Source organism: Trachypithecus francoisi, unplaced genomic scaffold, assembly GCF_009764315.1.
Source record: "Trachypithecus francoisi isolate TF-2019V2 unplaced genomic scaffold, Tfra_2.0 Lachesis_group12, whole genome shotgun sequence".
NCBI lineage: Eukaryota > Metazoa > Chordata > Mammalia > Primates > Cercopithecidae > Trachypithecus > Trachypithecus francoisi.
This window is the reverse complement of record NW_022681457.1, coordinates 83,939,419-83,952,722: the sequence shown is the minus strand read 5'-3', so window position 1 is coordinate 83,952,722 and position 13,304 is coordinate 83,939,419. Positions and strand designations below refer to the sequence as shown.

At 48.4% G+C, this 13,304-nt stretch overlaps 1 protein-coding gene across 8 annotated transcripts in view; it reads right to left on the bottom strand.

Annotated features, from left to right (window-relative positions):
• Nucleotides 1–5,656: 5,656 nt before the first annotated feature.
• Nucleotides 5,657–13,304, bottom strand: part of RIMS3 (regulating synaptic membrane exocytosis 3) — a 69,350-nt gene continuing 61,702 nt past the window's right edge. For all 8 annotated transcript variants that reach the window (XM_033226930.1, XM_033226927.1, XM_033226926.1 and 5 more), the window contains one exon: nucleotides 5,657–11,735. In XM_033226930.1, coding sequence (XP_033082821.1) covers nucleotides 11,523–11,735 — 213 coding nt within the window. In that variant the 3' untranslated portion in view covers nucleotides 5,657–11,522. The remainder of the gene's footprint in view (nucleotides 11,736–13,304) is intronic.

Genomic DNA, 13,304 nt, shown 5'->3' with positions numbered 1-13,304 from the left:
ATAAATGGTTGCGGTTTTTTGTTTGTTTTTGCTCAAAGCAATTATCTTCTAAGAAAGTAAACAAAAAGTATTTTGTATTTACACATGTATTTCTGGTGCTCTTCATTCTTTTGTATAGATCTGAATTCCATTTGCTATCATTTTCCTTCAGCCTGAATGATTTGCTTTAATATGTTTTAAAGTGAAAAATTATGGCAATAAGTTCGCTCAACTCATCCCCAGCCCCAAGCATTCACTAATCTACTTTTTGTCTTTATAGATTTACCTTTTGTGGACATTTCCTATAAATGGAATCTTACAATATATGATTTTTTTGTGACTGGCTTTTTCCGCTTAGCAAAGTGTTTTCAAGGCCACCCATGTTATAGCATGTAGCAGTACTTCTTTCCTTTTTATTGCTAAATAATATCACATTGTATGGACATACCATATATTTAGCCATTCAACAGGTGATACACATTTGAGATATTTCCATTTTTTGGTTATAATGAATAATACTGCTAGGTACATTCATGTACAAGTTTTTGTGTGGACATATGTTTTCAGTTATCTTTTGTATATACTTAGGAGAAGAATTGCTAGATCTTATGGCAACTGTATGTTTAACCTTTTGAGGACTGTCAAACTGGTTTCCAGAGTGGCTGCATCATTCTATATTTCCAAAAGTTTCCAATTTCTCCATATCCTCACCACCACTTGTTATTATCTGTATTTTTTTTTTTTTTTCTTAGAGTCTCACACTGTCGCCCAGGATGGAGTGCAGTGGCACGATCTCAGCTCACTGCAAGCTCCACCTCCTGGGTTCACACCATTCTTCTGCCTCAGCCTCTGGAGTAGCTGAGACTACAGGCGCACACCACCACGCCCGGCTAATTTTTTGTATTTTTAGTAGAGACGGGGTTTCACCGTGTTAGCCAGGATGGTCTTGATCTCTTGACCTCGTGATCCACCCGCCTCGGCCTCCTAAAGTGCTGGGATTACAGGCATGAGCCACCGCGCCCAGCCATCTGTCTTTTTTTTAATCTTAGCCACCCTACTGGATGTGAAGTAATAACTCACTATGGCTTTGATTTGCATTTCAAGTGCAACAATGAATATCTTTTCATGTACTTATTAGCCATATGTATATCTTCTTTGGAAAAATGTCAATTCAGATCCTTTGCCCATTTTTAACTTTAGTATATTTATGATTGAGATGAAGAGTTATTTACGGAGGCAATGAGGGGGAATTCATTTCTTTGACTTCAGCGTCTGGAGACTGCTCACATTCTTTGACTCATTCTCCCCTTCATCAATCTTCAAAGCCCCTAACACCACGTCTCTCTGACCATTGTGGAATCAGAATGGTCTGACTCCCTCTGATCACAGATGAGAAAGATTTTCTTTTTTAAAAAAAAAATTTTTTTTGAGGCAGAGTCTCACTCTGTCACCCAGGCGGTAGTGCAGTGGCACCATCATAGCTCACTGGAGCCTCAAACTCCTGGGCTCCAGCGGCCCACCTCAGCCTCCTGAGTTGCTGGGATTACAGGAGCTTGCCAGCACACCAAGCTAATTTTTAAATGTTTTTAAAGATAGGTCTTGTTATGTTGCCCAGGCTGGTCTCAAACTCTTGGCCTCAAGCGATCCTCCCACCTTGGCCTCCCAAAGTATTGGGATTACAGGTATGAGTGACTGTGCCTGGCCCAGACTTCCCACTGGTAAGGACCTATGTGATTAGACTGGGCCCACTAATCATCCCAGATAATCCAGGATAATCTCCCTATCTCCAAGTCCTCAAAATACTCATATCTGCAAAGGCCCTTTTGCCATGTCAATTAACATCATCATAGATTTGAGGATTATAATGTATCTTCACAGGGCCATTATTCTGCCTACCATACCACCACCACCACAGATGATGCTTCAGTGCAAATTCTTATATGTATCCCTTTAATGGATCTATATACAGATGTACAGGTCATAAGGTCTGCATAATAATTATACCAGGTAGTGTCAGATTGTTCCCCAAAATGGCTGCACCAGCCTACATTCCAACAATAGAATCTGAAATTCCTGTATCTTCATGTCCTTGCCATCATTTGGTATTACCCAGCTTTCTCATTTTTGCCGGTCTCTTGTAGGTATAAACTGATCTCGTTGTTGCCTTAATTTGCATATTAATTATCAATATTAAAAGTTCTTCCTTGCCCTTAATTCACAAAATTACTTATCTTACTTTTTAAAATTAACTTTAGGCCGGGCGCGGTGGCTCAAGCCTGTAATCCCAGCACTTTGGGAGGCCGAGACGGGCGGATCACGAGGTCAGGAGATCGAGACCATCCTGGCTAACACGGTGAAACCCCGTCTCTACTAAAAATACAAAAAATTAGCCGGGTGAGGTGGCGGGCGCCTGTAGTCCCAGCTACTCGGGAGGCTGAGGCAGGAGAATGGCCTAAACCCGGGAGGCGGAGCTTGCAGTGAGCTAAGATCCGGCCACAGCACTCCAGCCTGGGCGACAGAGCGAGACTCCGTCTCAAAAAAAAATAAATAAATAAAAATAAAAATAAAAATAAAAATAAAAATAAAATTAACTTTACATTTTACCTTTCAATTTTGAATCTTTCTTTGTCCAGATAGTGATGCAGTTTTTTTCCAGTTGTAGTTACGGGATCTTGCTATGTTGCCCAAACTAATTTGGAACTACTGGTCTTAAAGGATCTTTTTGCCTCAGCCTCCCAAAGTGCTGGGATTACAGGTGTCAGCCACTGTGCCCAGCCAAATTTTCCTAACATAGTTATACAATCCATTTCCCCCTGTTGTTTTAAGGTGCTCCCTTTGTCATATATTAATTTTCCAGATATTCATGTTTCAATCTTTGGGCATCCTTTTTTACACAGACGTTAATCCAGCCATTCATGGACTTGCATTACTGCACATAAATTGTAGAGGAAGTTTACCTCTTAAAATACCAACTGAAGGCCGGGTGCGGTGGCTCACCCCTGTAATCTCAGCAGTTTGGGAGGCTGAAGTGGGTGGATCACCTGAGGTCAGGAGTTCAAGACCAGCCTGGCCAATATGGTGAAATCCCATCTCTACTAAAAATATAAAACTTAGCCGAGCATGGTGGCTTGCACCTGTAGTACCAGCTACTCAGAAGGCTGAGGCAGAAGAATCGCTTGAACCTGGGAGGTGGAGGTTGCAGTGAGCTGAGGTCACGCAACTGCACTCCAGCCTGGGCGACAGAGTGAGACTCCGTCTCAAAACAAACAAACAAACAAACAAAAAACCAATTGAAATTTTTATTCAGATCACATCGAATGAGCTGGGTGCAGTGGCTCATGCCTGTAATCCCAGCTACTGGAAAGGCTGAGGTGGGAGGATCACTTGAGCCCAGGAGTTCAAAGCTGCTGTGAGCAATGACTGTGCCTCTGTACTCCATCCTGGGTGACATAGTGAGACCCTGTCTCCTAAATAATAATAATAAAAATAATAAATGCATATATATAGAATTTATGGATTTGTGGAGAGCTACTATCTTTAAACTATCTCATCAAAGAACAGGGAATTCCATTTATTCAGATTTTTTTTTTTTTTTTTGAGACAGAGTCTCACTCTGTCAGAGTGCAGTGGCACGATCTTGGCTCACTGCAACCTCTGCCTCCCAGGTGCAAGCAGTTCTCTGCCTCAGCCTCCCAAATAGCTGGGATTACAGGCGCCTGCCACCATGCCCGGCTAATTTTTGTATTTTTAGTAGAGACAGGGTTTCACCATCTTCGCCAGGCTGGTCTTGAACTCCTGACCTCATGATCCACCTGCCTCAGCCTCCCAAAGTGTTGGGATTACAGGCGTGAGCCACCACGCCTGGCCCAGATTATCTAACTCTTTTATTAGAATTTGAAAGTTATCTCCATAGAGGTATTACATATTCTTAAATAATCCCTAGATGTTTAATGACTTTTATTGCTATTGTGGATAACTCATACTTATTTTTCATTGGTTTTGATTGCTATAGAAAAATGCAATTGATTTTTGTAGGGTTATCTTGTATCCAGCAACCTTGCTGAATGCTCTTATTGGTTCTAATAATTGATACTGGGTTTTTTTTTTTGGTAGCTTAACAATCAGATGTGATTGCTTTATTTATGTGTTTTTGCAAGGCACTGTGGTATGGACTAGAAAAGTTGGAATGACACATGAAAGACAACAGGAAAGGCATTATGAGGCAGGATGCTTTACTAAATTTTTTAAAGAGACAACAAATGACTTGCTCTGTCACTCAGGCTGGAGTGCAGTGGCACAATCATAGCTCACTGAATCATTGAACTCCTGGGCTCCAAGCAATCCTTCTGCCTCAGCCTCCCAAGTAGCTAAGACTACTGGCATGTGCCACCATGTCTGGCCAATTTTTAAATTTTTGGTAGAGATCGAGTTCTCACTATGTTGCCCTGGCCAGTTTTGAACTACTGGCCTCAAGTGATCATCTTGCCTCTGCCTCCCAAAGTGCTGGGATTACAGACATAAGCCACAGTACCTGGCCTATATTTTACTAATATTTTAAAACCTATTACCTTGCTCACTTTTCCTTCTTGCATTTCAGCCTTTCCATCCCGGATCATTTCCCTTAATAGCAAACATGTAGGATTGATTGTGTTCCAGTCATTGTTCTTAGATATGTTTATTCTATCTGAAGAACAGCCTTTAGAATTTCTTTGGATCTCAGTTTTTGTTGTCTGCTTTTTGTTTTTTAGGGGGTAGATGGGGGACGGTGCAGTTGTTATTGGAAGGAATTTCTGGATAGAAGCATAGAAGTTCTTAAACTCATGAGAGTATAAGCCATGTCTCAGGGAGAGAGTAGCAGTGGGAAAGAGGGAAAAGACAGAATCCTGGGGGGCCCCAGAGCTCACATATTGATCTTATGATCCTTCCTTCAAGAGATGGTGCTCACGGGACCTGCAAGGCCAAGGGCCAGAGCCAATGCAGTGGAGGTTCCCTGGAGGGCTCTTGGGAGGAGGGTGCCAGCCTTGTGCCAGCAAGCACATGCCATGACGATGCTACACTTCTTTTATCCATCTTCTGTACCCCCCAAACCCAGCCCTAGGAGGACAATGGATCTGCCCAGAAATGACTAAATATTAACATACTGTTCTGCTCCACCATGAGGCAGGGAAGACAATGGGCGCTCCAGGCATCAGTGACTGATGGAGGATGCAGCACATAGAGGTTAACTGCTATGTTTACTGCTGGTATCAGGTGTGGCTGCAATAAGCCAGTCAAATGCCTGAGCAGAGATGCTGGATCCAAAAGCTCAGAAAGAAAAGAACAGTGGGTCAACAGCTGTGGCCTTAGCTGGATCTTACCTTCCTCTGTTGTTGGATATCCCTTGTGGAGTCTGTGGAAACAGAAGGCTTTGAGGGCCTGGAAGCAGGGGACCTGGGAGACAGAGCCAGGAAGCTGCCTGGACCCGTCAGAGTTCATGGCTCAGGAACATTGCTGTGACCATAGAGTTCCCAAACAGGAGTCAGAGGCCCAGGCCATATGTTTCATGCTTTTTTCTGAAATGTACTGCTCTCCCCTGCCTCTCCACCAAGGCATCCTCCTCCTCCTCTTTTTAGTCACCTGGAACCCTGTTTTCTTCCTCCTAGAATGAAGAACCATCTATAGAAAGCAACACATGAAACCATTTTCAAACTGACTTTAATCATGTTTTGCTGCCCAAATACTGTACATGCAGAAGCCATGTGAAGAATTTTCTCCTCAAGGGAATTGGCAAGAACGTTGTACGAAACAGCTGGCAGTCCCTCCCAGCTGTGCACCTGCCACCCAGGAACCACAACAAGTTAGGAAAGATGCTGCACATAGAAAATGTATAGAGCACAGATATAAAAGGCTAATTGCTTCTTATCCAAACAGTGTGCTTGTCAGTCCCTATCAGCTATCTCTCTCTTTGCAGGATGCATTTGGAAAGTCTAAAAAAAGGGGTTCTCGCCTTCTGTGAGTTTATATGCTAAAGGAGTTGGTTGAGCTATCAGGCCCACTCTTCCTAAGGAAGCAGCCACCCTGCCTTCTGAGATGATGTCTGGTTAAAGACATTCTGGAAGGAGTGGTCTGGAGGAAGGAGTGGTCTTAAGAAGCAAACTACTTTGAAGGGAAATAAGTTCCCTCTCTCCTCCCATCAGAGAACATTTCCTTTAGACTTCTCAGATCTTCAACTCTCCCACTGATGTCATCCCAGAAGCAGAAATGAGGAAAGACCCAGCCTCGTCTGCTGATGGGGACACTGACCTACTCAGGATGTAGCTGAGGTTGTGACATCACATCAGCACCTTGAAAATTGTCCATTGTAGACGACCCTTCATTATGTCTCATCATCACACGAGAATAAAAGAGGGAGGACAAACCACGAAGAGAGGAAAGCAGAGTCTGTTAGGATTCCCAGAGTTCTTGTCTGAGGCAGCATCTGGGCGTGGACCAGATGAGGGCCTGCGCCCAGCCTGGGCATCAGGGGCTGGAGGAAACCAGCCCACGGAGACAGGAACCAGGTGCACCAGGCTCGCAACCCTCATGTGCTCCGGATCAGAGACTTTTAATTAAAACCGGGAGGGAACCATGGGGAGATGAGCTAATGCTCCCATTTTGCAGATGAGGAAGCTGAGGCCCAGAAAAGTGAGGAGCCTTGCCCAAGGTCACAGTTTCTGGCAAAACTGTACAGAACAGTCTTTGATTCCCTGTAGCCAGCTGTCCCCATCCAGATGACTGGCTAATGGGGTGGATGCTCAGTTGCCCCTGGAATTCCCAGGCCCCATTCTGTTAGCCAAGCTGACTGGAACCCAGGCTCAGGGACCCTTCCTGGCATCACTGTGAACTCCTTGGGAGGCCCAAGGCCCTGTCCTTACTGGCCAAGTTTCCAGCCAGAGCTCTGGAAGGGTTTCCCAAAGCAGAAACACTCATGCTTTTCAACAAGCACCTGCCCCAAGCCAGTCTAGACCCCTGAGAGAACGCAACTTTCTCTCTCTGATGTGGCTTCCCTCACAGGCACAGCCATGCTGGGCCCACACAAGCCCAAGCTCAGGGTTCGGGGGGAGGGGAGGGAGGGAGAGTTGCTTTGCTACATGGAAAGATTAAGCCCTTTATCAGAGAACAAGGTCCCACCGTCGGACATGCCAACATCTGAGCCACGTTTGTGCAACTCAGCTGGCAGAGTTGGTGCCCAAGGAGGCCAAGTTGCTCTCTTTGGCATCACTGACATTGCTCTGAGATGCTCAGGCACACTTTTAAAAGAACCCTTTCCCAGCCAGACCAGGCCAGTCCAGCCCCCATCAGGCCTCACCTGATTGTGTGGGCTTCCCCTGCTCTTCAATCATGCTTGTTTTGTTTTGCCCCAACCTCTTCTGACGTGAGTGAAAAGGTTGAGGGAGAAGGCGGGGGTCGGGGGGTGTGTGTCCACATTTTCATCTCCTCCCTGACCACTCAGTGAAAGACAGTCCGGTAGAAGAAGCAGCATTTTAAAGAATCTCTTTACGTGTCAGGATACTGGAGAAGAAAACTCTGAGGAGTGGAAGAGAAAGGTAGGAGGAGGCAGGGAAGCAGGCCTCTTCTTTTCCATCTCCCTGCAGCCACTGCAGAAACACTGCTGGACAACCTTCTGGCCCTGAATGATGTGCCATCTCTCCAGCCAGGTGGAGGGCAACTCATCTACAACATTAAGCAAAGGCAGCACTTTCTTGCAGAGTTTGCACAGTGCTAGAGGCAACTAGAGAGACACAACAGAGGAGCATCACTAAAGCCCCATTGCTTTCTGGGCTGAGGAAGATGGGGAATATGAGGTATTAGGAGGGCTGGAACCCCAGGGGAAGAGGAGCTCAGCGTCTCCTGGGCAGCAGGGCATGGAAGAGGGACCCTGGTTGCATGTCAGGGCTCCTGGTAACATAGGCTAAGATTGTGCTACATTTCATTTCCAAAGAAGTACCCTTGGAGGTCTTTATTGTCTTTAAAAATGGAGGCTTCTGCTCTCCTCAAGGCTGGCAGTAAAGAAGAGATCAGAGATGCTTCCCTGGTGGGTGGCATGACCATGGGAGGACTGGCTTGACCTCAGTGTTCTAACCGGCAGTGATTCCATGGGGAATGAGCTCTATGGGTGGTCTTTCTTGGAGCTCCTGGGTTCTGCCTCAGCCCCCATGAAATGCTGGCATTGCCTAGGACTTGCTGCATCCCAAGAGCCTCCTAAGTGCTCCTTTCCTAGTAGAATTGGGTGGTAGAAGAAACCAGATGGGGAGTGATTTTGGAGATGGTTCTTCCCTGAAGGATCAAGTTCCCCTTGTCAAACCAAGACTTGGCTCCATTTACTGGAGCCTTTTTCATACCAAAGACCCATTGCAGGGAAAAGGAGTCTATGAAGAAAGTAGGACAGAATGAACAGAGCAGAAATACAAAGACAGACGCTCTGAGTCATCCATCACTGTCCCTGCCCACAACCCAACATACTGCAGGGCCACTCCTGTCTCTGCCATATGCACGGTGAACCTCGCCTGACCAGAGGAGGTGGAATGACAAAGAGCTCCATTCCTGTAACCACTGCAGAGTTTCATCTGGGTGAGGGGGCATTTGGAGCCAGGACACTGAACCTGGCAGTGAGTTGGCCCCAGGGTGGGAGACTTCCGGAGGGATCATGTTCCTTCCTTCCCCACCATCCCTCCTCAAACAGCAGATGCTCCCCCACCCCAGCAAACATCAGGAGTTACACCTGCACATCCACCTCTTATGGGACAGGCTAGCTCCAGAGTGGCTTTTCAGACAAGCCCCTGCATCCAGGATGCTGAGAAACAGACCCTTAAGTCCAGCCACACTGCATCACACAGACATGTCAGCCTCGCACTTTACCCTCATGGGGTAAAATCCAGGTGGGGATGAGGAACTTATTTGGTGCAAAGGGTTAAATGAATAATTCCCCAAGGTTGATTTGGGGAGGAAATTACCTTCTTTTAGAGAGGTGGAAGAGTGGAGTGGCCCAACTGCTGGGCAGTTTTGGCAGCCGGGGATTGTAGGTAGGTCAGCCCAAGTTACCAGCACATCAGGCCCCTCCTCCAGCTAGAACCTCCCCTGTGCTAACCCTTCCCCAGAGGCAAGGGGCACCATGGCCTGGAACCCCCCAGTGGCAGGCCTCTCTGCAGACAGCTCCCCACCAGAGGAATGAGGGTATGGGTAGCCCCCACTTCCTGGGGTGACTGCTGGTCTGGGTATCACTACTCAGTGCTACATCAGCAAACATCTCTACTGGCCTGTGGGTCACTAACAACCCTATCACCGCAAAGGTGTAGAGTATTTTCACACCACCCTGACAGTGACTGCTGTAGAGGTGAATAAATCATAAACAGGAGATTAAAATACCCTTTTGCAAGGGAGTTTCCTTCTTGATCCTCCACTAGGGTGGAGGAGGACAGAGCCCTTTGTCCATTTCTAAGAACTTGACGAACACAATGGGCCTGGGGAGAGCATTTCTGCCTAAAGAGAAAACTCAGCCCAGTGGCCTCCTCCCCATCTCTATGCACCCAATGGCCCCCTTCTTGATACTATAAGAATAGAGGCTCAGGCAGACACAGGAACCTGGGAGCTAACTCTGTTCATTTCCTTCCTGCCCTTACCCACTTCTTGTCCTGTGGGCAGGCCAGGTGGGGTTCTGGCTTCTTCCCCTATCTTTCTTGGGAGGAGTTACAGGATTCTAGCTTCAACCCAACACGGAACCATGCCAGCCAAAGAGGCCCTTTGGGCTGAGATGGCCTATCCACAAGCCGCCACTGCCTCCATGCCCCTCCGACTTTGGTTATGAATAGAGGCCCCAAGTCATTCAGGCCCCAAGACCTTTCTACTGCTACCCCAGGTAGTGCATCCCTGCCTCAGGTCCTGGGGCCACAGCAATTTCAGCACCTGGGGATAATGCCTGGGGAGAGGTGGAAAGAGCGCCTTCCCCACACCTCCACTGTCCTGCTGCTTTCTTCCCTACCAGATACAAACCCAAGGGCTGCTCTGTCCATCTCCTGAGCAACCTCTTGCCTTTCACCCTAGAACTGAGGAGGGACAGGGACAGGTCTGGGCATTCCTGAGTCAGACTTCAGGATTCCCACGGGTCAGATTTCACAGGGTCCAGTCCAGGCAATGGTCCCCACCAATAGGGCCCAGTTGTCAAATCAAGTTAGGGTTTGAGTGGCTGTGAGAAGCTCCAACCAGACATGGGTGAGAAAGCAAGCAGAGGCAGGTGAGTGCCTGGAGCAGATGGCTCTGCAGAGGGCAGCAGTGGGGCACAGGAGAGCAGGGAGGCCCGGGGGAGGGGTAAGTATTGCTTAGACAGAGCTGGTGATGGTGGCAGACGAGAGTCCGGAGCCAGGCTGCTGGAGCCCAGCTGAGTCTGAGCTCCCAGACAGGGACCCTGGTCTGGAAATGCACAAAAACTGGAGCCCCAAATGAACAACTTCATGCAGCAAATCCCCAAATGCCAGACGGGATCCTCAGCAGTGGCGGGGAATAAGTCAGCCTCAGCCTTCCTTATTCCGGCAAACAGCCCTACCCACAGCACCTCCTTACCGAGTCATGCCCACCAGGAATGAGCCCCAAGGGGATGAGGACCACCCTCAGGGCCTCAGGAGGACTGTCTGCTTTAGCAGAAAACATGCCCTCTTGTGGCTGCCTGCCCAGGCCCACTGGCAGAGCTCCTTCAGCATGGTGGAGTGCGGAGGCTTGAAGAGACAGGAGATGAAGAACGAATGCTAAGGGGGCACCTGGCCAGGAACCCTGGAACCAAGACCTCGTGCTTCACTGGAGGAAGGAGGCGGTTCCAGCCGCACAGAGAAAGTCATTTCTAAGCCCTGAGCCCGCCCCCCGGCCGGTACTCTCTGCCTCCCCAGGGCCCTGGCCAGGGAGCTAGGTGGGCATGCTACATGCTGCAGAACGTATTCAGTGGCAGGAAGAGCTGCCGGAGCAGCTCTGGTGGGGTGGGGTTCCCAGAGGGCCTTCAGTGTGGCCAGCTGCAGCGGATGCTACATTCCTCAGAAAACAGCGGCAGAGCCAGGAGAGTCAAGAGTGGAACAAAAGACAAGACAGAAAACAAAGCAGAGACCACCAGGAGCAGGCACAGATGGAGAACACACGGGCTCTGCCCCGGGCCCAGGACCAGGCAGCACCGACCAGTGGCCGCGTGCCCCACTTCCACCACTGGAGACTCCTCAGGGTGAGTCGTGTCCACACAACACTCCTTTGGGTTTCTTTTCAACAAGATACAAAGAGACATGGAGACATTTCAGCCCAAGTCGTCACCAGGAGTGACTATACCCAGACAAATGAGCAGATAGAACGTGGTCACGTACACACACACATGAACACACGCACACACGCACACACTACAGTCTCCACTGCCAGCTGGGATGAGCCCAGTAGCCAACAGGCATGCAGCAGGACAAGGGGTCCAGAAAGACACAAAGACTATGTACAGGGGAGGACATGGGGCCAGCAGGCACCCCTCCCCACACCACCATCCTGGCCTCTTCCTGACATCCTTAAGAGCATGAAGGGCTGGTGGCACTCTCCAGGGAAGACTGGGACAGGCGCCTCGTGAGGGATCCGAGTGTGGAGTCTGCCACTGAGGAGGTGGGGAAGAGTTTGTACCAGCCGGTGACCGCGGCGCTCAGGTCCAGCTCGTCCAGCATGATCTGGGCCATGCCCATGAAGCACTTGTGGTCCATGCGGCCATAGTCTCCCCAGACAATCACCTGCCAGGAAGAAGAGAGGGAGGGAGTGAGCCACCTCCCTGACTCCAGGACTGTGCAGCAGGCCCAGGAACCTACAAGTTTCAGCAGGGTACAGATGGAACAGAGGGAGCCAGAACTCAGACTGATTTCACACAATAATTTACTGAGCACTTGAGGTGTGTTAGATACAATGCTATGGATTTTACCTAGATTCTTTGTTCCAATTGTTATAACAAGCCATGTAGGTAGGGGTGCTCTGTATCATTATTTCCACGGAGGAAACTGTAGCTCAGAAAGGTTCATTAGCTAACCTAAGGTTGCACAGTAACTTGTGGCAGAGCTTGGATTAGGACCCGGGCGTGTGACTCCAGAGCCTCCCAGCATTTTAGATAACAGCCTTCCCCAGGAAGGGGCAGACTGAGAGTTCAGGACCTGGCCATAGCTCTAGCTGTGCTGCTGGCTTGCCGTGGGACTTGTGTAAGCTCCATGCCCTCACTGGACCTCAGTGTTTCCAGCCACACCACTGAGAGAGAGGAATGGATTTGCTCAGTGATTTTCAAACTTATGTTTTCACTGGTGAATCCTTTTCTAAGCAGACACCAAAGATTATTCTTCCTATTCCCCAAAACCTAGGGTTCTACAGTTCTTTTTAATTTTTAATTTTTAAGAGACAGGGTCTTGCTCTGTCACCCAGGCTGGAGTACAGTGGCATAATCATAGCTCACTGCAGCCTTGACCTCCGGGGCTCAAGCAATCCTCCTGCCTCAGCACCTCGAGTAGCTAGGATTACTGGCACAGGCCACCATGACCAGCTAATTTTTTTTTTTTTCATTTTTTAGAGATGGGATCTTGCTATGTTGCCAGGCTGGTCTCAAACTCTTGGGCTCAAATGATCCTCCTGCCTCAGCCTTCCAAGTCTCTAGGATTATAGGTGTGAGCCACCGTGTCTGGCTCTGCAGTTTAAATTTACAACTCCAAGGCTCCTTGCCACAGAACCATCTCTGCCCAGAGGAACAGCCCTAGATGAGAAGTTGAATGGCCCAGACAGTCCCTGGCTCTAGCCTCTTCTCTGTCACCTTCATGGCCTCAGGCAAGATCAGCAGCCACCACCATGACCGTTAATACTTAGTGAGTAGCTGTTTATGTGGCAGGCACTATGTAAGGCTCCCTACATGCAATCCTCTGTTTAATCATCACAACATCTACCCATGGCTAATGAGTGCTGAGCTGGAATCTGAACCTAGGACTGAGCCCAGAGACTGATCCCCCACTGTGCTTTATCCCCATATGACCTCAGGTTCATCTATGAAATGAGCATGAAGATCCCTCCCTCCCAGGACTGTTGAGAAGGGCTAACAATACCAAGTGTGCAGAAGGCCTTTGTTGCTTTCAATATTTGGGATGAGAGTCACCTGGCCTAGGCTCACCCCAAGCAAGTGACTTCATCTGTAAGAGGCTCTGTTTCCGTAAAGTGGAGAGAATCACACCTACTCCACCGGATCATCTGCAGGATGAAGTGAGGTCGTGCTTGGAAAGCACCTAACACAAGGCTTGGCACAGACCTGTGTGCAATGAACATTAGCACTAGGG